This window comes from Periophthalmus magnuspinnatus, chromosome 20, assembly GCF_009829125.3.
Source record: "Periophthalmus magnuspinnatus isolate fPerMag1 chromosome 20, fPerMag1.2.pri, whole genome shotgun sequence".
In the NCBI taxonomy this organism is placed as follows: domain Eukaryota; kingdom Metazoa; phylum Chordata; class Actinopteri; order Gobiiformes; family Gobiidae; genus Periophthalmus; species Periophthalmus magnuspinnatus.
In genome coordinates, this window is record NC_047145.1 from 4,525,139 (window position 1) to 4,550,295 (window position 25,157).

Consider the following 25,157-nt stretch of genomic DNA (forward strand, 5'->3'; position numbering starts at 1 on the left):
ATGGTGCACTATATCTTTAAACCCAGATCAGGGCCAGAGTATTATAACACATATTCAAAGCTTTGGTTTGGGGAGGGTTTAGGGTGGATTAACGTAAAATGTGATTTTGAGTATCATGTGAAATCTGGTTGTTATGCTGTAAAACGTACAAAATTGCTGCAATCATGATCATAAAATAGGTTGGGTTCACATGATCTCATAACACTGGAGAATCCCTATAGTTTAAACTGAGGTCAGAATTCTGTGGTGAAATTTGATGTGTATCTGTCGGATTGCAGATTTGTTGACCTGGTTTATAATTAATATCTTTGTAATTACTGGATTTATCCACATGAAATAAAAACTGGCACAAAGTTCAATGTCTTCTCTGTCAGTATAAATAAATAAAAGTGAAATTATTTGATTACAAATAGCCTCAGAACGTGGTGCTATTATTCAGATGTGAATGTTGTCAGCTAGAAGGACCTTTCTGGATCTAAAGTCTAACAATTTCCATTCGTAAAAAGGCATACAATATAACCATGACTTTAGCGAGACAGTATTTAATACAAATAAATATGTAATGTAATAACATTGCACAGAGGATAAGATCATGAATAACAGACTATACTGACACAAGTAAAAGTAGAGCAATTGATACATCTGTGGCTTTCATTTGAGGTGTTTTTTGAGGTGTTTTGAGGTGTTTTTTTTAGAAAACGTTTCATATGAAAGGTGCACTATGTAACTTTCTAGTGGAGGGTCCGCCACTGGCCTGTCTCCATTGAGATGTTATTGCTTAAATCCGTAGCCACAGAGACAAGCGGCCGATGCTACCAGGCTAAGTTACAGGGCAAAGAATGTACATTTTCAAGCTACTTTCTGAGTAATAAAAAGAGAATAATAAATGCAAAATAGACAAGTTTAATGTCATACTGTGGAAGAATCTCATTACATTTCCATGGAGACAAGCAAGTGGCAGACCTTCCACAAGAAAAGTTACAATCTAATTACAGACAGTAGTGTTAAGATAGCTCAGCACATATTATAACTGGACACAGATAAGGCTGAAACATGCTCCATATTGAAAATACTGAGTAGCAGTGAATGAGGTAGCATACATCAGTTTAACAGTAGTAAGAGTCAGCTTATAAAGGCTCGGGTTGGTTGAATGTGTTTGGAGGTTTGAGTTTGTAGGAGTTGAAAAAAGACGTCACTTGATCTGGAAGCTCAGCCAAGACACTCTGAGCTAACGCCACACTGTTTCCCTGGAAAAAATACACAAAAATAAGAATTACTTATTGTCCTTTCTTGTCAATACTCATTCCAGTCCTATGGCCACTAATGATGTCAAGATTAATCGGTTAAACCATAATTGACATGTGTGAAGTGATTCTTTAGATCACAATATAATCTTAAGAATTCAACTTAAATTTTTCCAATTTCACGTTCTTTTGAAATCCACCCAAAACTGACACATCCTTACAGGGAAGATGGTTTGAATGTCTTGTCAAAGGGCAGCTGTATATATTGCCTGGTGGTCAGAAGCTCAAATAAACAAATAGATTCCTACTCTTTGTATTCATTTTGTTTTCAGCTCATGTACATCACTTTGGACTGTGAGGGCATTGTTCCCGTATGTTGAGTAAATACCTGAAATTGTCTGAAAGGCACAAACTGTACGATGTCTCTAGCAGCAACCTCGTTGTTGGGCGCCCGCAGCAGTCTGTCATCACTGTCGAGAAACTCCATGGCGCTGAAGTCGGCCCCGCCCACTCCCACGATGATGATAGACATGGGCAGACGGGACGCAGCCACTATGGCACTGCGTGTTTGGTCCATGTCTGTGATCACTCCATCAGTGATGATCAGGAGCACAAAGTATTGCTTTGAAAAACAGAGAGAAAACAAACAGAACATGCTGCTTATATCAAGGGCCAAACCAAGTCATCACCAGCTGTATGCAAATATGGTCCTCCTGGGCCATAACACTCACCAACTATAACTGAAGAACCTAGGAATCAGGTGTGAAGCATGAGAATATCAATTTTGGAGATGCTACATTTTACTGAAAATCAACTGAAGCTACAAATGAAAGAGTGTTCAGTTATTTTTTATCTTTTCAAATAATAATCAAATAGGGTTTACCCCAGATATGTTCCAGTTTCTAACAATCAGACAAATTAAATTTTTTGTAAATCCAAGTTTCTTGTACTGTTTTAAAAACTGTCAACACTGGGAGGTGTCAAAAGCACACAGCACCACCTCTAATACTGCATTTATTTTATTTAAGATCTACTATATCATTAGTATAAATTTTGTGGGTAGAGACTTGGTATTATTTAGTTTGGCAGGTGGCTGTCTTATTTGTTGTCTAAAGACTGTAAGGAAAGCTTTAAAATGCGAAAAAAATAAGTAATATGTTCCATGTTTTGTACAATTTAAGTTATGCACCTAACCAGCCTTTTCAGCACCGATACCAATACCACTAATACTGATGTCAGTACTTTGAGTATCTTTAGATAGCTGATATTAACTGATACCAGTGTAAGCACTCAGAATGGAAAAAACACAGTTAACTTATTATAAAACTGAACAGCTTTGTATGAATAAAAATTCAAATGAAAGGGCCAAACAGTATATCGGCTGAACCAGTATCATGGGACCGATGTTTGACCCAGCAAAGTTTCCTGGACTGGCGCCGATATCAGTGCATCCCTTATACAATTATCAATAATAAAGTGTTCAATACAAAGATAAATGAAAGAAAGTAAGTGAGTTAGTAGAAACAGACTCACTGATGCCATGTTTTGTTGCAGAGCCTGTCGGGCGAAGCAGGCCACGTGGTTTATGACCGGGGAGAAGTTTGTGGGACCCCAGAGCTTGAGCTGAGGGAGACACTGCTGATATGCCGTCACCACTCCCTCAATGCCTACAGTACACAATAACAACAACTACTATGTACTGGAGCTTTGAATCACAAAGTCCATCACGATATCATGCAATACACAATACAACAGGATAATATCAACATTTTACAATACATGCGATAATTGATAAATTCAAAAATGTTTTAAAAAGCAAAAGCATTTTAACAATACTATTTCTTTTATTAACTTAACTGAAATACACCAATTTTAATTATCAAAACAGAGAACGTGTCAATTATTTCATACACAATTTTTTCTTTAGCTAAGCAGTCCACAATATTGATACTGTATCAACAAATTTAAAATCTCGAGATGATGGTATTTTGGCACACATCACTATATATTATCAAAAGTAATAACGTTACACTCTTTTTTAACTGCACATACCTGCACAAAAGGGATTTGTAGCATCAAAATTAATTGGAAACTCATGAGAAACCTGAGGAAACATTTGCAGATGAATCAAATTTTAATTAAGATACATTTCTATATCAATGATCAGCTTGGGTCATTTGAACTCAGAAGTGTACAGTCAATCCTCTGTCAGCAAGCATGTGGTTTAGAGCAGAATTCAGACTGGGCCTATCTTTTCAGCTAATTGACAAGTTTGTATTGTTGATGCTCTGAAAAGGTGAAGATATTAAGAGCAAATACCTACCTAATGATGATTAATATAAAACAAACTTATATGACAAATCTGTAGAGAGGCGAACACACTCACAGTACAAATGAATGTTATTGCTCTAAAACATCCCAAACCAAAGACATGTAATTGAATACATGTAAGACAATGTAAATAAGTTTGCCTTATTGTGGATGATCTCCTTTGAAGACATGTTAATGCTTTGTCAGGCAAATTACAGTGTAGTTATTATAAAGTGTAAACAAATGAAGGCTCCCAATGCATCGTTTTACCTGCCAAGATGGAGGCACCTGGGCTCCAAATCCAAAGACAGGAAACATCTTGGTACTAAAAGAAACAAGACCATGTTAGTTTTAGATTAAATTAAAGATGCACTATGTAACTTTTCTGGTGGAGAGTACCATCTGATTGCCATGTCTTTGAAGAGGGAATTGGTTTGCATGTAATGTTCCACTTTAAGGCATTAAACTTAACTATCCCCATGAAGACAAACAAGTGACACCACTAGGCCAGGTTACAGGTATTTTTAAGGCAATAAAAACTGTAATTGTATAAATGCAAAACTGTGGAACATTCCAGACGGAGCAATGACATCTCCGTAAAGTCAAGCAGGTGGCAAATCCTCCAACAGGAAAGTTACATTGTGCACCTTTATGCCCTACATACAGATTATAGTGCATTTATTACCTGTCGTAGTCCTGGATCACTGTACCCACGGCCCAAATCGCAGCCAAGTATTCGTTGTAGCCTTCTGGGTTGATGAAGTGCAGAGACTGGGGCGTCCTTGGGTCTCCATTAGAGCCAGTAAAGTCTATGGCAATCTGTGAAAAAAATTTAAAATAGAATTAGAAAAAAAAAAAAAAATGAGGCAAGCTTCTGGGTCTGGGTAAATGTCATGTAGTAGGTTGCATTTTTATATAGCCAGTCAAAATCATTACTTAAAGGCACAGTGTGTAACTTTTTTCACCTGCTCGTCTCCATGGAGATGTTATTGCTTTAAACATTACATAGTATTGCATTACACATCTATCTAGCATTTATTTCCTTATGGATCTTTGAATTGAAAAAAAAAACAAAAAAAAAACGATCTTGTATGTATCTCCATGGAAATGTTTATTGTCATACTGTAGAACATTCCAGCACAAAGCAGTACCATCTCCATAAATACAAACAAGTGGTGGAACCTGAAATCTGATTTATGGCGTGTGTTTTTTTATATGTGAGAAATCTGATAATCAGAAACATCTTGGGGCATGTGTCAGTTAATCAATTTCAGACTTTTGAACAAGCACTAAAAGGAAGGAGTAGACTGAACCTCTGTTTTATCTTTATATTGATACTTTGCAGTGACAACATGCTGGGGGTGTTCCGCATGTATGTGTAGGGCGGAATGTTCACCAGTTACTATGGTGACACTATGCACACATTAGAAAACTCTGCCAAAGCTGCCAGAAATATACAAAATGGATTTAAACAGCATATTTCAGGAGCCTGTGATCAATACGAGCTTCATGGTCCTGTCTGAAAAACTCTTAACGTGAGCGAGCTTGTGACTGTGAAGTTATTTGAGAGAAACTTATTTAACAGCACAAATCAGTTCACCTGTCGTAGTTACAGCTAAGTCAGTTCTTTAGGTCAGATTGTGCTGAAATAACAACAATAGCAAAGCCTCAGACAGAGCAGAACCTGCAGTTAGCATCACACCCCCAGAGAATGATGAGGAAATCAGCTGCAAAGTATCAACTGCCTCCTTTAATCAATGGTATGATATACCCTTGTTTTCATGTATGCATTGTGTGAATGTGTCAGACCACAAATGAAGTTGATTAACAGGAAAAAAAAAATCCTAATTTGAATTGAAATAATGGGTTAGATGAGTAAATGTGGTATTTGGAAGACACAGTATATAAGTGCGTATAGTTACCGTGAAGTTAAACTGACATCCGCCCATGATAAAATCCAGAAACGTGAACTCTCGCTCCACCTGATGACAAAAAGAACTGAATGCACTTTACATTTCATCATAGATCTACCTATCCATCTATCCATCTAATCTACACCACCAGTCAAAAGTTTGGACACATTCTCTCATTCAATGTCTTTATTCTTTACTTTCAACATTTTGGATACACACAGAGGACATCAAATATATAAAGTAAGATATATGGAATTATGTAGTAAAGAAAAAAAGCTTAACAACTCTACTATTTTTTAAAAATATTTTATATTCAAATCCTCACAGTACTCACCCTTTGCTTTGTTGAAAAATATTTAGTAGTTATTTAATATTGTTTCTTTTTACAATTTACTTTTACTTTTACTATAATTCCATATATCTTCTTGATATATTTGATGTCTTCTGTATGTATCAAAAATTTTGAAAGTATTAACAATGAAGAAAAAAAAAAACTTGAATGAGATGGGGTGTCTATGTTGACTGATCGTGTATCTTTAATGTTTATTGTCATGGTTACCTGACATCGTCTCACACAAATAACTCCAGAGTTTTTATAGTCTCTCTTCTTCTGTTTTTTGGGGTTGATACATTCAAATTCAACCTGCCGAAGACATGTAATAACAGTTTTATTGTCATTATACTATGTTTAGATTTAGACACAAGAAAACATATCTTACAGGGGAAGTGTGTGTTGCTACTTCCAGTTCAGTCAGTGTCGTTTTGAAGCTTCCAATGAGAGAATGAGAGCCATTGATGTGATGGTCATAACAATCCACCTTAGAAATAAAGGGAAAGTTCATAATTTCAGTACCTGGCGCCCTCTACTGGCAACTAGGACTAGGGTTGCACAATATAATCTATTGCAAAAGAATCTGTACTATTGCGGTAATAATCGGTATCAAAACAAAAGCAATATAAGGCAAAAACACCAATATTCTCCATCAGACGCAAATTAGCTGTGATTTTTGTAAGTTAGCCTTGATTTAATCTGGGTTTTCTCTATGTTAATGGCATTTTTGACAGAGAGTGCCATATAATAAGACAGAGAGTGAAATAAAATAAGGCATGCACTTATTTCTGAAATTATTGTGTCAAAAGGTACATTAAAATATTTCAATAATATCGATTTTGTAGTATTTAAAGGTGCTGTACACAATTTTTGTTCAGGTATTTGAGCAAAATTTGTCTTGCCCTAGTGCAGATATATTGTATGTGGAGCGCTTTAGGTCAAAATATGTCCACTGTGTACTGTCTACATCTAATTATATAGTTTTATCATCTAGGAATCAGGAAGTGCACTATTAGCATGCTAGTTGTTGTTGTTACCATGATGCCGAAACTCCACTTTGGGCTCTGAAAGTTGTGAAAAGCAAGTATAAGCCCCTGGTGAATACCTAAGATGCTCTGAATGTATAAGGTAAGTGAGGAATAACTTTGGACGACTGCAAACTGTTTAAAATGAACCAGTTCAGTCTTTTATGTTTTTAGGACAGTAAAATCAGGTACAAGAGCCTTTAAAAGTCACATATTTTATTCTTCTCCAATTGTGCGCCCTGACTGGCAACAATGGTAAGTTATTTTTTATGCTAACACTTTTTTAATGTTAAATAACTGAATGCTGGTTAATACAACAAAAAATGCAAAATATCACACCTTAGTGCAATGTAGCCATGAGTCGTGCTTAGCGACGCTGGTTCACACAAGCACCTGGTTTTAATGTGAGGCAAATCAAAATGAAAACAAAAATGACAACATGAAAACAGTAGGTTAGTAGGTTAGAGATTTTCAACCAAGCAATAAATTATAAGTAGAGTGGCATAAATCTTGATAAGAGTAGGCCTAATGTTACTCAAGTTTAAGTACAGCGGTTCTACTGTACTATTACTATTACAACAACTGCTACTGCTACTATTACTATTACTACTACTACTAATACTAAAGTAAGAGTAATTGGAAGAGTATCTGTCTCTATATAACATCTGGTATAGATTGTAGTTTGCAGTTAATGTAATTGAAAGGACAAAACAAACTTATAATTCGGTCTAAATTTTGAATAACAAAGCTAAATCTACAGATAAAATAGAAAGCACGACTTTCAAACTGAAATATTTCTACAACTAGGCTCAACCAGAACTAAACCTGATCATGTGATCTAGTACTAAGAGTAAACACTTCAAATGGTTTGCATTAAAAGGTACACTATGCAACTTTTCTGGAACAACATGCAAACTCCAAACAATTCTGTGGACTTGAAATATAATGCGTAAATTACACATATAATTAATGGTGCACTATGTAACTTTTCCGGCTTGTCTCTATAGAGATGCGATTGATTTGCCTGGAATGTTCCTCAGTATGGCATTAAACTTATCCACATTGCATTTATCAAATTACAGGTGGCATTATTACTCAAAAATACAGTGAAAAACATGCATGCATTATGATGGGGCATGCCTTTTCACATCTGACTTGTAACTTGTGTGATGCTGCCATGGAGATTGATAAATTTAATGCCATACTGTGGAACAATTTAAGTACAGCAATAATAATAATGACAATAATAATAATGCCTTACACTTGTAATGCGCTTTACAGGCATGTCAAATCCTAGTCATTATTCACACACTTGGTGATGGTAAGCTACTATTTTAGCCACAGCTGCCCTGGGGCAGACAGACAGAAGTGAGGCTGCCAATCTGCGCCATTGGCCCCTCCGACCACCACTGATCATTCGCGTACACACCACTTTCATACTAGGCAATGTGGGTGAACTGTCCTGCCTAAGGACACAATGACAGAACATGGTCCGAGTGGGACTTGACTCGGAACAACACTCTAACCACTGAGCCACTGTCGCTCATAAAAACATTTCAATGGAGACAAGCAGGGGAAGCGTACACAGGCTGTACCACACTTTAAGAACCACCTAGTCTTGTTAGTTATTTTTTTAATAAAACTAAAATGAGATGAACTCAAACACACTCTACATTATATTCTACCTTGATGGTCTTCTCTACGTCTCCTCCACACAGAGCTCGCAGTGAGATCCGAAATGGCCGCCATATTGGATTTAGGTTGTTTTTCACCACCTGTGAGCAAGAATACATTTTTTAATTCAGCTTGTGTAACACTTTATAATGACTACACTATTTACAACCTCATTAAAGCATAAACAAACACTTAATTCATAATGAACAAATACTTTACTAAGAATGAGTCAGAATTAGCAATGTCTTAATTATGGGGTTAGGATATTTATTAAAGGCACTGCACCTGACTTTTTCATGTTTTACAATGGTCCAACGATATTCCTCAATTACCTTTTGTGTTCTTAGCATCCTAATTATTCACCAATGACTTTATAAGAGCTTTTCGCAACTCATAGAGGCCAGAGTTAGGCGATCATGGTAATGCTAACAACAACTAACATGCTAACCACTCACCTCCTGATTACCAGACAATGAAATTATTATTTATGCTTTATTAAGGGTTCACATTCAGTTAATATAAAGTGTTACCCAAGTGTGTAATGAATAAAATGTAAGGTTATAAATTATATGCAATGTGAAGAACTGTACCTCTGTTCTGTGAGCCAGCTGCCACTCAGTCTCTGTCTGTTTGAAAAACTCCAGGAAAGGATCCGACCACCACAAATACTGACAACACATGAAATTAAACAAAACTGAATTGACTCTTGAGTTCCAATGGTTTTAATTTAAAGGGGTACTGGGTAACTTTTCTGGAATAACATCCAAACAAATTGCCAATCTCTTTATTACAATTTGGTGGACTTTGAAATATACTGCAAGTCCACTTAAGCATGATATGACTTTTCTGGCTTGTTTCCAAAAGAGATATAGTTGCTTTGCCTGTAATGTTCCACAGTATGGCATTAAACTTAACTATCTTGCTTTTATTAAAGTACAGATGGTATTATTGCTCAAAAATACCTTGAAAAACATGCATTGTGCATGCCTCTTCACAGATCTGACCTGTAACTTTGTCTATGTCTCCATGTCGCCATCCTCCATTTAATTATAGATTCTATCCTTAATGTGATAAATGCATCATTAGATAATGATTACAGTGTCCCCCAGTCCTTCAAATATGCAGTGATTAAACCTTTTCTGAAAAAACTTAATCTTGAACCTGATTTATTAGCCAACTATGAACTATTTTTTAATCTTCCCTTTGTCTCAAATAACCTTGAAAGTGTTGCAGTTAAACAACTTTGTCGCCAACTTCAGGACACAATAAATTATATTGTATCCCAATGAAATACAGAAAAGAAATAGTGCAAGCAACCTTCCTATCCGTACTGGATTATGGGGATGTGGTGTATATGCAGACTTCAGCCTCTGCTTTGAAACCATTGGATCCACTATTTCACTCGGCCCTTCGTTTTATTACAGGTGATGGATTTGTAACTCATCACTGTACGCTCTATGAAAAAATTGGGTTGGCCATCACTGTCTGTTAGAAGAGAACAGCACTGCATTAAGTTTATCTATAAGGGATTACTTCAAAAACTGCCAGAATACCTCAGCTGCTTGTTAATTATTGATACTGGAACATTTAACACCAGATCACATGACTGTATGAGGCTAAGGACGAGCCGCACCAGAACTGAGATGGGAAAGAGGCTTTTAGCTGTTTTGCTTCACAAAAATGGAATATGCTCCAAGGAAAAGCAAAACTAGACACGTTGGTGACACAATTGCAATTTAATAATCTGATAACAAACTTTTATACACACACCTGCACTTGTTATTGATGTTTTATATGGACTTATTTCTTTTGATTGTTTTTTCGGTTTGTGTTGTATTTTAAACAGGGCACCAATGAAAAAGAGAGCCCAAGTGCTCTCATTGGGTCCCCCTGTATAAATAAAGATAAATAAATATACAAGTATTTCTATCAAGATTCAGAGCTCACCACAGCACAGAAACTGCATTATTTAGTTAAAAACAAGTCACAAATGACTTGTTATTAGCTGCTGACAATGGACTGGTTTCAGTCCTGGTTCTGTTGGCCTCAGTGCAGTGTTTGAAACAATCAAGCACAACATTCTTCAAAATTTCTCTCTTTTTTTTTTTCCTGCAAAAGGAGAATCTAAGGACAGGGAATGTTCTGTGACAGTTATCCATTAGCTTGTTTTCTACAAATGTTGGTTAATCTGTCTGTTATTGAAAAATGTCTGTTTCACTGCTGGATTTTCTAACTTTCTGTTGGTTAAATCGCCCTAAGAGGCAACTGCTGTTGTGATTTGCGGTTTTACAATAATAAATTGAATTAAATGGAGATACTGTAGATAACTTTAATGCTATGCTGTCGAAACAATCTAGGTACAGAAATAACCTTTCCATGGAGATAAGAAGGAGAAAAGTTACGTAGTGCACCTTGCATAATAACTATAATTATTTACCTTTTTGTCCAAATGCCTCGCTGACACTTCAAAGTTTGCAATTCTTGTATCAGTTATTTCTTCTGCACAAATCTATGTAAAAGCAGGACACAGAATATTTTTTTTTACACGAAAAAAATTATCTTGAAATGTTCAAATGCAAAACTTACTGTGATGGTGCCATGACCAGCTGGTCTCCTATCTTGTAATAACAAAGGTCGTGTTATCTGCTTACTTGAAACAATCTGAACACAGTGAACCCACAAAAGTACCATGTTAGCAATAAATATGTTACTTATGTTATCTGTTACAACAAATTATATCAGAGCTGGTAAAAAATGATAATGTTCAAAACTAAATTATATTGTTTTTTTCTTATTATTGTTGTGTTTTTGAAATTAGTATAGAGTATCAAATCCTTTCCTGGTATAGGAATCAAGTTTAAAATTTTAGCACTGTGGCAAAACTAGTTCCTATTCCTGTCTGTTTTTTAAAGCAGATGTCTTTACCTGACCCAGAGTGAGTTCCAGTTCACCCAGAAAATCATCATCGCTGAGGTCGTAGGTGTCATTGTCGATATCGTACACACAGAACTTCATCCTCTGCACCATTTCAAAGTAATAATCCATTACAAATTTCTTGGCAAACTTTGGATTCAGGCAGTTCAGGATCATTTCTGTCCGACCAAACTGAGTACAAAAACACAGATGATAATGAAAATATACATTAATAAACACTGCCCCATGGAGACAAGCACTTTTTAATGCATATTTTGCATTTAATGGAATAAATGCAAAATATAAGCTTAATGCAATACTGTGGAACATTTCAGGCATGGACAAGTCATGACATGCCCATGGAGACAAGGAGGTGATAAACCACCAGCCAGAAAAATGAGTACTTCAACTAAGTGAAATACTATCTAAAGTTAGTTAGGCAGTTAGTTATTACTCTTGGATATAAACATTGGTTAAAATATCATTTCACAATCTTCGTGTGGAGCTCAACAGTAACCGCCCAGCCTCCGGTTCAGAAGGTAAATTTCTCATTGATTTTTTCCGCAAACTTTCCCAAAAAATGATATTTGAAATTTTGTTCAGGGCTAATTCACTACACGGTAACTACTGACCAGAAGAACTATAATTTTATTTAAATTCTGTTTCTGAAACTTTATAAACCATCAAGTTATTAAAGCATTTAGCCAAATCTGGTGTTTTAAATGTGCTTTCTGAATTTAAAGTATTAAGCAGGTGGTCACTGTTGAGCGGGCAGTCATTGTTGAGCTCCAGGTCATAATATTTGGCATTACTTTCCATTATCCTGCCTCATGTAGGCCAATATTGTTGTTTGTTTTGTTGTACTAATTATTTGGTTGATTTTACTTCACCTATATTGCAGTGTTACTGACATTTTCGTATATAATTTGAACTGCTGAGTCAAAGTAAATAATTTTATAGATAACATTGTTTTCTGAAATTGGTGATACGCCTATTTTTCTGTATACTCACCTCATACCAGTTGGAGTCTGTAGTATTGATGTACAGGGCACATAAAGGGTCAGATTTGGAGAAAACGTCCATGTCCATAAGGTTCTCACAGGAGATGGTGAGCTCGACTTTAGTGGCCAAGTATGTGGGACTGGGCCCTGGCATTGGGGTCCCGAATGAAGCCATGGGGACAGCCTGTGGGGAAAAGAAATAGAGATTTACAAAACATAAAAAATATATTAAAGTCAATTAATTTCTAGGTTATACAAAATATTGATATCATATATATATATATATATATATATATATATATATATATATATATATATATATATATATATATATATATATATATATTTATATTTATATTTATTTTTATTTATTTTTTATTTTATTGAAGATTGAGAAAAACAACCTCTCCATCTGTTGACATAGGATTACTTATAGGTCTACTTTTTTGGCTGTATGTTTAAGTTATGTATAATATATAGCAGATATGATTAGCTTTGGCAGAAATACAAGATGCTAATGCAAGGTGCTACTGTAAATGAAGCAGAATTAGCTTTACCATGCCTGCAGGTGGGTGTGTGCTGTTGGCTAATCAAGCTTTAGAAACCAAAACAAACATGCGAAAGTGATATTTCCTACTATCGCGTCCATTGTTAGACTACAATTCATATTTTCATTAATACAAAACATGCTTATAATACCTGTTAAAATGGACAAAAGTGTACAATTTGGGTGGTATTTGAAAGTCTCGTGTATCACTGGTTCGTTACGCTTATCTGACAAGAGCAGCTGAGACCCCGACGTAAGTAGTGGGTGGGAACTAAAATATGTCGACAATAAATATTTAAAAAAAAATACTTTTTATGGACTAGAATGTGTGATTATTTCAATATATGAAAAAAGAAATAATTAATTTACATATAGACATTTTTGAGGAGATTGATGAGATGCGGATGACACAGAGAGGAACCCTTGCAATACCTTGTTTCACGTCGGACTCGTATTTTAAAGGACAGTCCTTATTTTATATTTTCTAGCTTTTCGTTACAAAATCTAGAAATAATTTGTTATAAACCTAACTTTCAATTAAAACATTTTAGATCCGCATGGTTATAATATAATAACAAAATAATATGCGTAGTTGGGGAATTTTAAACACTTAAAAATAGCGCTTTCCGATGAAATCTAACTTGTTTTTCCTGTTTTGATTTATATTTACGATATTTTACGCGTGTATGAAACGTTTCCTTTTTTTAAATCTGTAGCGATTCTTTTTATCTTAAATTTTGTTGCATTTTTGCCGTTTAGTAGAGGTTCCGTGGATGTTTTTGTTTACTTTTCGAGGACACACTGCGCCTGCCTGTGTTGTGTTTCGGCTCTTCCCATTTCTTCCTGATGAACACTTAACACTGGTTTGATCTCTTTTAGTTACTGAGACAATGGCAGGGACCGCGCTCACTCTCTGCAGGACTGTACTATCTGTCTCTAGAAGCAAAAATATACGTACAAGAGCATTTTATTACTGGACAGCTGCGAGAAGGACGGCAAATCCATTTAAGGTAAATAAGGTCATTTTCCCCCTGTAATTACTATGCATTTACTAGCCAACCCTGCAAAAGAGAGCCCAACAGAGCTCTCCCTGGGTTCCTCTGTATAAATAAAGAGAAAGAAAGCATCGTCCATTTTCAATAGTTAACTGCAAACTGGTTGTTTCCAATTGCAGATTGGGCAAATGAGGCAACCCCCAGACATTGGTCTATTGTGTCAAATGCATGGCAAATATTGGGATAATCAAGATATCAGTTAAGATTGCTGCAGTTGGGGAATACTTACAGATAACTGGTATCTAGTACAGTTAAGGTAGCCCAGGTCACATGGAAAGTCATTTTATTTTATGTATAAATTCAGTTATTGAACTACTGAAATATTGGTCTGTATTTATACAAACATGCCAAGAACTGAAGCATATTACTGTATAACAATTTCTATAACTTTAACACCTCTTTTGGTCACAGTTTTAAGGGACGTCTTCATATAGTTTAGTTATTCAAATGCTAAAAGTGTTTCATAAATAAATTATTGTTTCATAATAAATCATTAATTAGCTTGAAATGGCCTTATTAAGTTAATTTCTACAGTAATGTAATTTAATGTTCTTTTTCCTAATTTCTGATGAGCGAGAAAAAAAATAATTATCAGTTCATTCATTCAATAGCTGCTGTTCAAACAATGAAGCATTGAGTGCCAAAGCTAGTTTCGTGCAGGCATGAGTTAAGCAGTAGCATTTAAGCTCATAGCAGCACAAATGCTAGTAGCCCAGTATGTGCTAATGTAGGTCAAAGGTTGGCCAGGGTTAGTCCGCAGCTGAGACTAAACTATTGTTCATTATGCTGTAAAGCAAGTAAGGTTAAATACAACAAATGTACACTAATTTTAAATATTTTGCTTCCAAGCTGAAAATAAGAAGAACAGAATAATATTCATTACGGTAACTGGTGTCTAAGTTATTGGTTCAAAGTAATAGGTGCAATCCAAACCAAAAACACTGGGTCAGTAGTAAGGCTATATGTTCTGACTATTGGTAAAGGGTTAGACCAATCAAATAATGTATTAAAAACACTATTTATTCTGATAATCTCAAACATAATCATTCTTACTGAGCATAATTGGGCCAATTTTTCAATTCACTAAGATTTTTAAAAAACGTGTTTATTTTTTAATCAATTTTTCCAGCTTATAATATAGTTAATTTTATGGGTGTGCAAAAATATTTTTTTTAAAATATGCATATCGTCACAGTAAATTTGGTGGTACAGTATCATTATCATGGGCTGCTGTATTTATATATGACCAAGAGTATATGGTTTCTTTTAGCTTTTTTTTTGTGATCATGCTACAATTTTGTTGCTTATTTAGTGGAAGGAAACTTGTTTATGCAACACGCTTGACATATTCACTGTTTTGACGATTAAACATAAATGTATTGCACAAGTAGTGGTTTCACAAAGAAATATTGTTGCTAAAATGTATTTGGTTCTTAAAAAGGATTATATCACAGAGTATCATGCACAATATATCGATTATCACATGTATCATCATATCATAATTATACTGTACCATGAGCCATGTATCGTATCGAATTGTGAAAGACCCTGTGATTTCCAGGCCTAGTTCATAGTCTAACTTTACACACCTTCAAAACAACAATTTCTGTATTATCTTGTAAATGATACAACACATTTTTTGTCCCAACTTAATTTTCTGATTTGTTTTCACAGAGCGGGAGGGCATCTGTTCTTTTAGGGATTCCTGCACTGTCTTTACTTGGGCATGAACTCTACCAAAGAGTCCAGCGTTCAGTCATGGTGTTCGCTTTGGACAGAGGTGGGTATTTGCAAGGTTGCCGGTTCAATTTCTGCTACCAGATTTGTATACAAGTGTATTGTTCTTCAGCAAGACACATCAACCATCAACCTTGCTAGTGTAGTTTGTTTGTGTGATAATATTTTGCAATTAATACATTTCTAAACGCGACTACCTATTACTGCTGGTAAATGGTTAAAGGTGCACTGCGTAACATTTCTGGTGGGGGGGTCTACCACTCGTCTCAAAGGAGATGTTATTGCTTTGCTTAGAATGTTCCACAGTATGGTATTAAACATGTCAGTCTAGTATTAATTTAATTGTGGGTGTTTTTTTGCACAAAAATATATTGAAAAACATGCATTCTTACTTTGAGTAGTCTTTTCATATCATTTATCTTTATTTAAACAGAACAATACAACAAAAACAAACAAAACAAGTAACTACAAAGGCCAATTTAAAACATTAAAAACAGGTGCAGGTGTGATTGTAAATGTTTATCACCAAATTATTAAAGTGCATTTTGAACATCCTTGAAATATATTCCATTTCTAGGAAGCAAAATAACCAAAAGCTTTTTTCCCCATTTCAGTTCTAGTGTGGCCAGTTTTTAGACATAGACAATAATGAGATCTTGTATTAAACGTATCAAATTTCAACAAACAAGTGAGATATTCAGGCAGTCTTAGTCGTCCCTTATGAATACATTTTAACAAGTGTTCTCTTCTGACAAAAAGCGATGGCCAACCTACTTTTTCATAGTGTGAACAGTGATGGGTTTTAAATTCATCACTTGTTATGAAATGAGTTAAGTGAAAGAGTGAATCTAAAGGTCTCAAAGTAGAGACTGAAATCTGCATGCAGATTATATCTACAAGATTTGTTTCTGTAATAAAATGTAAGTAAATTCAAAATCATTTACTTAATTCAGAGATATGTTTTTTTTTAAAGGATATATTTTTGTCAAGCCAAAACCCAAGGTATTTATAGGTGTTGACTCTTTCAATCAATGTGTAGAAAGATTTGTAGCTTACTTTTTTTTTTTTTTTTAAATCATATGCTTAGTATTTTGCATTCAATGATAATTTAAGTTTTTGAGGGATTTTGAGTTTCACAATTTTAAAATCATCATCTGTAGGGAGATATAATAGTTTAATGCCATATTGTGGAGCAATCTAGGCAAGCAGGTGTCAGAGAAGCCCCTGACAAAAATGACAATTTAAATCTTAAGCCATGTGCTCTGACTGCCTGCCTTTCCCTTGACCCAAAGGTAAAATACAACATGAAAATGCAAATATTATGTTGAGCAGGTTGATGCCTTGGTTCCTCTCTCCGACTTCTTTAACCTCTCCCAAGCATCCCCGACGGCACTGGTCTGTTTTTCAGCCTCGAGTCTCCCCAGGCTGCCTTATCTCTGTAAAGGAGTTTCTGCAAAGCACCCACCTGCCTCACATTATTCAGAACATACAATACTGCCTTTAAAGGGCACTATTATAATGAATAAACGATTTTAGTGTTAAAGCATTAAAACAGTGTTCAAGCCAATATGTAACTTCATTAAACAGTATTTAAACGAATATATGAATTCAGTGTTTTGATTTATATGTGTGATGTAGACGAAGCTTTATTTCTTGATATACCCTTCACTGGATAACAATCTTGAGAATCAAAACACAAAAAATATAACATAAATAACTTGACCATCACAATAGTTATCAGTAAAAAGTATATATTTAATTTAAACATGTTTACCTTGTGTCTGGGGGCAGTTAGGGCATGCTTATGGAATTCAAAATCTTACACTACTGTCCCTTTAAGTGACTGTGTCTATAAAAGTACTGCACATTGATGCATTTATTATTACTCTGAATAAATGAATGAATGAATAAATAAATAAATAAATAAATAAAATTAAACTGATTGGACCTTAAACCTGTCACTGTTAAACTCTGATGATCTAGTTGTCAGCAGACCTTTCACATTTGCTTAACTTCTCAATAGATGCTAATTAGTCCTCATTAAGTTATTATAATCTTGTGGTCATAACGTGTCATAACACGTAACCCAAAGCAAGAAAAAGGAAAACTAGTTAGACAAGATAACTAGGCAAGTCAACAGGCTAGGCAAGATACACAACTACATATTCAAGATGGCCACAGCCACAGGTAGGTCTGTTTTAATAGAAACATTTTTTGAAGTTTTAAACATCTCCAAAACAATTGACAAAAGACTAATACAAGAATCACATTTCAGAACATGTTTGTACAGATTTAAACTACAGGGTTAGCAGCTTTAATGCAAGCCATGGCAAGACAATTAGTTGTTTGTAAGGATGTCATGTCTAATTTAGTCTTGCAATTAATGTATGAAGAAACAATTTAAAGATTTTCTCAAATACTGATACTATAAACAGATAAAAACATATTTTACCTTTAGGTTGGCATTTTTGGAGTCTAGATTGAGTTGAAATTACTTAATTTTGCTTCATGATTATTATGTAATAGTGTTGTCAAAAGTATTGAAAATCAGATACTAACTAGTATCGAAACTAGATACTCACGAGCAGAGCAGGTATCGATACTAAAAAGTCACATTCAAAGGACAGAAATTAGAGCTGTATCAGAGCAAGTATAAAACACATAGACTAGTATACTCCCATGGACCACTGTGAATCTACTGGACGACTGAGGGATTACACAGATATAAGGCCACATGGAAATATAAAAGAAAGTACTACCATTTAATGTTGAACCACATTCTATTGTCTAAATAAAAAGTGTCTATTCCTTAGTATTAAAATCGAGTTTGAAATTTTAGCATTGTGACAACACTACTTTTAAATACAGTTATAATGTGACTTGAATATTATTGATTAACTAGATAATCCTGACATCCATTGCCAGGTTTGAAAATCACTGATATAATTCAAAAAGACAGATTTCTAAGATTTTTTTCCTAGACGTGTAGTGGAGAATAATGCTGTCACGATACAAAAATTTCGATACTAAAATGCTCTTTTTTAGCAAAATAATGTAATTTCTATACACAAAATAATAGTACTTTCTTTATATTATCATGAGGTCTCATACTTGTTCTGATAAAACTCTAAAACACACTAAAGCTGTTCAGGAAAGCTCAAATTTTGTTATGTGAATGTGACTTTTTAGTATTGATACCTGCTCAAATAAGTAGATAGTTTTGATATTAGTTTTAGTATCGATTAGTATCTTTTTGACAACTCAGTCTGAGAGTACATTTCTTTTTGTTTTTTTCACAGAGGAGGTGTTGGAGCAGGCAGATTACCTTTACAGCTGCGCAGAAACAGACAAACTCTATCAACTACTATTGCAGCACAAAGACAGGTATGTACTAATGTATTCTCTACTATATTTCTCATTTTTGACCTAAACATTAGTTAGACTTTTTTTTTACATTTTCTTACTTAAAAAAACGGCTCTTTATTATGTAATAGTGCTGTCACAATACTGCAATTTCAAACTAGATGTTGACACGCAATACCAGTTCCGGTTCCATGATGATAATAGTACTTTCTTTTACATTACCATGTGTCTTATATCTGTGTAATCCTTCAGTCGTCCAGGTCGGTTCCATAATAGTCCATGGGCGAATACTAGTCTATGTGTCTTATACTTATTCTGATACACCTCAAGATCATTCTAAAGCTTCAGAAAAGGGTCATTTCTGTCCTGTGAATGTGACTTTTTTAGTAGTGAGTAGTACTTGCTCAAAAGAGTATCTAGTTTTGATACTTGTTCTAGTATTGATTACTATCCCACTTCTAGTTGCATTACACTTCTGCTGTTGAAAAGATGCTGCAAAGATGCAAACATTATCAAATGACTCCAATTTGAGCCTAAAAGCTGTGTTAGCATCACACCCCCTGGGAATGCTGATGACATCAGCTGCCAAGTATCAATAAATATGAATAAATGAAATATGAGCACAGCGTCATAAAGTAACCTGATGTACCTCTGAGTTTAGTGAGTTTACAGTTTGATCAGTTTGTATCTCTGTGTGTCAGCAGCACTGTCCTTGACTCTGAGCAACAATAGATTCTATTGTATTCTGTGCATCTTATATTCAGCCATCATTAACCTTAGCACTGCTACATCCAAATATAAGGTTAATAGTGGACCCCACCCCGAAGGTCAGAGGATCGAGTCCCGCTCAGACCAAGTTCTGTCGTTGTGTCCATAGGCAAGACAGTTCACCCACATTGCCTAGAATGAAAGTGGCGTGTGCGCGAATGATTGGTGGTGATCGTCGGAGGGGCCGATGAGGCAGATTGGCAGCCTCGTTTCCATCTGCCCCAGGGCAGCTGTGGCCACAATAATAGCTTATCATCACCAAGTGTGTGAATAATGACTGTAGTGTAGAGCTTTGAGCCTGTAAAGCACATTACAAGTGTAAGGCATTATTATTATTATTATTATTATTATTATTATTATTATTATTAGATTGATACTTTGCAGCTGGTGTCATCAGAATTGTCTGGGGATATGAAGCTAACTTAAGGTACTACTCTGTCTGAAGCTCTGTTACTCAAGTTAGACTTTAATCTGAGCTTTATTTTAACACAATCTGACCAAAAACAGCTGACTTAGCTGGAACTACAACATTTGAGTAGATTTGTGCTGTTAAACAATTCCCTTTCTAATAAAATTACAGTCACAATCTAGCTAGCATTAGCCCACAATTTTCAGTTCGTCACTCTCATCTTTTTTGTTGAAAATTTAACTCCTAAACAGGACCATGAAGCTGTATTGATCACAGACTCCTGAAAATGTGCTGTTTGAATCCATTTCATATTTTTTCTTGAATTTTAATTTTGAATTTTAAAACTTTTTTGGCAGTGTTTGCTAATGTGTGCATTGTGTCACCATGGTAACGGATAAACATTCTGCTGTAGGTATACATGCAGAACACCCCCAGTGTGATGTCACATATCAGTAGTGATTGTAAATATTTTTTCAGAGATGATGCAGAGTTCTTGTGGCGTTTGGCTCGGGTGACTCGGGATGTGGCTCTTCTGCCTGACACGGCACCAGAGAAGAAGAAGCAGTTGATTTATGAATCTCTTGAGTGCGCCAAAAGAGCTCTGGATAAAGACGAAACATGTTTCGCTGCTCATAAGGTAAGACAGATTTACACCTGTGCTGTGAACCTGCACTGGCTCCGATGTCATGTTGGGTGCAATTCAAAATGTTGATTGTGTTTACATGTGTCACTCTATGGGCCCTCTTTGAGGGAGTTACTGCAGCTCTATACTCCACCCAGAGCCTGAGGTCAGCTGACCAGCTCCTGCTGCTGTGCCAAAGAGCCTGACAGAGCCAGGTGACTGAGCCTTTACTGTGGCAGCGCCCAGGCTAGAGAACAGCGCCCTCTACCTGTCCTCTCAGGCTTTAGCACAGTTTAAGACTAGATTGAAAACCCACCTCTTCTCCCTGGCATTTAATACTAGCTAGACAGGACATCTTGCTGTTTTATTGTTCTATGTATGTATCCTTTTATCTGTATATTTGTTGTTTTTTTATGGCTTTTATGTAAATCACTTTGATCAGCTGAATTTGTTTTAAATGTGCTATAAAAATAAACTTGAATTAATTTGACAAAGAAAGTGCGGTTTAGGAGAATTTAGAAGTAAAAGTGGGTGGTGCAGATCAAGGTGAATAAGACAGAAATCAAAATTGCCAGAGGTGGCTCCTCCCCCAGAGGAAATTCCTAAAAAGGGCAGAGGGCATTATCCTTAAAAGAAAGACTGCCTTGTAAAAATTTTAATTAACTATTTCACAAAGTTATCTAATGTAATAAATTAGCTATTTGCATTGTCTTGAGCAAACATCTGAACTAGAAAAGACACAATAATGACTGCTATGGCAAATTCCCTAGTGCCAGACATAGTGATATTAGACATTATTTACACATTTTGGCTCAAATTGGAGTCATGTGATAACGTTTTATTGGACGATGTGCAGTTTTGATCAGTTTAAACGTGTTATTAGCTGATGTGTTTGTGTTGCAGTGGTACGCCATTTGTCTGAGTAACGTGGGAGATTATGAAGGAATCAAAGTGAAGCTGGGAAACTCGTACGTCATCAAGGACCATCTGCTGGTTTGTGAACATTTAGAATACATCTGTGCAGTATGTGTAGTAATTTATATATATCTTATCATTAATGCATTGTTTTGTTTTGTTTTTTTCAGAGAGCCCTCGAGCTGAATCCTAAAGATGCCACTTCACTCCACATCCTCGGATACTGGTGAGATTGTAAAATTAATTGTTATAAAACTATAAAATCAACAGGGCAGAATGATTTGGGTCTGCCACCTGCTCGCTTCCATGGAGATGTTACTGCTTTGTCTAGAATGTTCCACAATATGTTATTAAACTCCAAGGAGGGAAGTTACATAGTGCACCTTTAACTGAAATTGTCTTTAATATTTTTTTCATGGCTGCTCCTCCCTGAATCAAATTATGTTTTTTTTATATATTTTGAGGTGTTTTTCATTTGCGGATTTGCCCTGGTACCAGCGCAAAGTGGCAGCAGTTATCTTTGCCACTCCCCCGACATCCACGTATGAAGAGGTCAGTTGGTTTAATTTGATTTCTTTAAAGGTTCTGTATTATTGAAAAATTGACAACTGTGAGTTTTAAGCCATGTTACAATGTTGTTACTTAATCAAAAACACACCCGGACTTGTATTTTGTTTCATTCACACGTTTGAGTAACCCTTCAGTCTACATCTCCAAAGCTCAAAATGCTCGGTCCCACCTTGTGATGTCATGAAGTTGTAGTATTCATCAGCTACTGAAATCATCCAAATGATTCTAGTGAAGGCGTATGGCGTTTAAACCACAGTGGAGCACTTCCTGTATTACCACATGACATCATGGGATGGTGGAGTGTTTTCTGTTTGATAGAAGAACTAAGCCTAAATGTGCAGGGTTTTGTGTGTTAAACATGTGTGAATGAAACAAAACACAACTCCAGGTCTGTTTGTGATGAGGAAACAACATAAGAACGTAGATCAGAAAATAGTGTAATATGGATTACAATTTGGTCGATTATTTGTTAAATCCTCAGTCACAGTCAGTATTGGTGAGCTCCTTTTGCCCTGGGGATAACAGACAGAAACATGGCTGCCAAAAGAAACAAGTATAATCTTTCCGGAGGCTCTTGTTTCTGTTCAAATGTTCCTTGTCTTTTTCAGGCTGTGGAGTACTTCTTGAAAGCTGAAGCAGGTACAGTATGAAACTAAATTATTGAAAACAGAATTGCCTTGGGAACTGGGTAAAGTGTGTGTAAAAATAATATTAAAATAAAAGTTGATATATGTAGCTCTCTGAATTGAGTTCTACACATGTATTGACCTAGAACGACTCTCACTGAAAGAGCTCAGGAAAATGCTAATCTGATGAAGCGCTCACCCCTGCACATTTTTCGCATGCAAAATAGTCCCTACTTCTCTTTAAACAGTCCAGTTTTGGTTCATGTGGGTTCCTGCTCAGAACACCATGCTGCGCTGCGATAGGTCAGGTCATCTGGAGGCGTGAGTCCAAACACAGATGCAGCTTTACAAGATGAACTCTCATGCACTTACAATCATGGGGATTAATGTGGCTCGACATGTACAAATCTCAGACGCAATCTCAATGGGACGTCCTGATGAAATAAAATAAATAATGTCGAGGAGCATTTTTCAAATAAAATGATGTCACTGCATATCCTCTGTTAGTTGAATGTGACTGAAGCTGCAGAGGGCGTTCACGTACCACAGTCTGACTAAACCCTGTGCTAGCTAAATTACTACCAATCAAAAATGTTAAATAAGTACAATTTCTTTCTATATATTTTTTCAAATCCTCAAAGTAGCTGCCCTTTGCTTTGTCGCAAAATATTTGTATGTATATTTAACTTTTTGTCTTTGCTACATAATTCTATATATAATTCTCTATATCTGAGATGGTGTGTCCAAACTTTTGACTGGTCGTGTGTATTGTATTCTTTTTTCCTTGCAGTGGATCCAAACTTCTACAGTATGAATTTGCTTATGCTCGGGAAAACATACCTGAGGATGAACAACAAAGAGCAGGCCAAACTGTGGCTGACCAAAGCCAAAGAGTACCCCCCTCTCACCCATGAAGACAAAGAGGTGCAGTATCTAAACAAACCATTTTACACACCAGATACTCTTTTTCATCCAGTGTTTATTTTCTTTTTCATGATATCATACAAACATGTTTTGAATATCCTGAAGCTGCACTTTAAGATACATATTTATTTACCAATGGTGTTTTCTTTGTCTGTGCAGGCTCACAAAGAGGCGGTGGACATGCTAAACAGTCTTGGCTGAAGCTGACCTTAAATGTAACTCAGTGGTGCCTTCATGGACCTAAACTTAATTAGGTTCATTAGATCTTCTGTATTGATCATACGTTAGGTTCTTATGTACAGATCTCTGTTTATGTCATATCTGCTCCTTCTTCTTCAGTGTCACGTTGCTGTGATGAGTCTGTCGGCTGATTTACAGATTGTTGTGCTCTTTCTACTTGGACCAGTAGGACGACAGCGCCATCTCAGGATAATTTAAAGGTGCATTCTGTAACTTTTCTGGGTCTGCCATTTGCTTTCGCTCATGGAGATATTATTAGTCTTTGGAATGTTCCACAGTATGGCATTAAACTTATCTCCATGGAGACGAGCAGGCAACACATCCGGGTCAAATTACAGGTCAGATCAGTGAAGAGGCTCAGAGTAAGAATTGATGTTTTCTAAGGTATTTTTTTAGCAATAAAATCTACAATGCAAAACAGTTCAAATTAATGACATACTTCGGAACATTCCAGACAGAGATAAAAACAGCTCAAAATGCACCTTTAAGTTGAAATGAGAATGAAAATTCTCTCCAAAATTTGGCAGAAACATTCAAATTGGACAATTATTTCAAAGCATTAATTTTGTCCATCTCTGTGAAGATGTTTTTCAAGCAATAAAACAACCAAAATATAATAAATGCACCACATAAATTTAATGTCATACTGTGGAACATTCAAAGTGAAGAATTAAGATCTCCATGTACTGTTTAAGTAATTAAAACCACTGAGTGATTAATAATAGTTATTTAAATGAATTCACATACTATTTTGCATTAAAAAGGCTGTAACAGCTGCTGCTAATGTAAGTTTTACATAAATATTCTTCCATATTAAACTTACTAGTGTTCAACTTCAAATGTCCTGTTTTGTTCTGTTTATTCATCATTTCTTAGTTTACAATAACTCATCAGCTAAACTGATGGAATTAGTCTGATGTTTTTTACACCAATATCCCAAACTTCATTTTATTCTTTACAAATATGTCTC

The 25,157-nt window shown here is 35.5% G+C and overlaps 2 protein-coding genes across 2 annotated transcripts; one reads left to right on the forward strand and one right to left on the reverse strand.

Moving 5' to 3' along the window:
• Window positions 1-1,004: 1,004 nt before the first annotated feature.
• On the reverse strand, window positions 1,005-13,182 carry LOC117388040 (copine-3-like). Its single transcript, XM_033985488.2, has 16 exons — window positions 13,111-13,182; window positions 12,422-12,595; window positions 11,423-11,602; window positions 11,084-11,158; window positions 10,935-11,006; window positions 9,088-9,165; window positions 8,509-8,598; window positions 6,187-6,285; window positions 6,027-6,110; window positions 5,477-5,536; window positions 4,240-4,373; window positions 3,825-3,879; window positions 3,297-3,348; window positions 2,778-2,911; window positions 1,633-1,866; window positions 1,005-1,247 (listed from the first exon to the last, which is right to left on the reverse strand). The coding sequence occupies exons 2-16, from the start codon at window positions 12,584-12,586 to the stop codon at window positions 1,128-1,130; spliced, it is 1,632 nt and encodes a 543-aa protein (XP_033841379.1). The 5' UTR covers window positions 12,587-12,595; window positions 13,111-13,182; the 3' UTR covers window positions 1,005-1,127.
• Window positions 13,183-13,395: 213 nt separating this feature from the next.
• Window positions 13,396-25,024, forward strand: rmdn1 (regulator of microtubule dynamics 1). The gene is made up of 10 exons (XM_033985647.2): window positions 13,396-13,968; window positions 15,688-15,793; window positions 19,050-19,134; window positions 20,768-20,927; window positions 21,816-21,905; window positions 21,998-22,053; window positions 22,292-22,379; window positions 23,006-23,036; window positions 23,814-23,947; window positions 24,107-25,024. The coding sequence occupies exons 1-10, from the start codon at window positions 13,849-13,851 to the stop codon at window positions 24,146-24,148; spliced, it is 912 nt and encodes a 303-aa protein (XP_033841538.1). The 5' UTR covers window positions 13,396-13,848; the 3' UTR covers window positions 24,149-25,024.
• The last annotated feature ends 133 nt before the right edge of the window (window positions 25,025-25,157 follow it).

Coding starts and splice junctions, on each gene's coding strand:
- LOC117388040 (XM_033985488.2), bottom strand. CDS start 12,586: ATGGCTTCATTCGGGACCCCAATGCCAGGGCCCAGTCCCACATACTTG. Junction 9,166..10,934: donor CGAGGCATTTGGACAAAAAG/GTAAATAATTAT, acceptor ATGTGTTGTCAG/TATTTGTGGTGGTCGGATCC. Junction 1,248..1,632: donor TGCCTTTCAGACAATTTCAG/GTATTTACTCAA, acceptor TATTTTTTCCAG/GGAAACAGTGTGGCGTTAGC.
- rmdn1 (XM_033985647.2), top strand. CDS start 13,849: ATGGCAGGGACCGCGCTCACTCTCTGCAGGACTGTACTATCTGTCTCT. Junction 20,928..21,815: donor CATGTTTCGCTGCTCATAAG/GTAAGACAGATT, acceptor TTTGTGTTGCAG/TGGTACGCCATTTGTCTGAG. Junction 23,948..24,106: donor TCACCCATGAAGACAAAGAG/GTGCAGTATCTA, acceptor TTGTCTGTGCAG/GCTCACAAAGAGGCGGTGGA.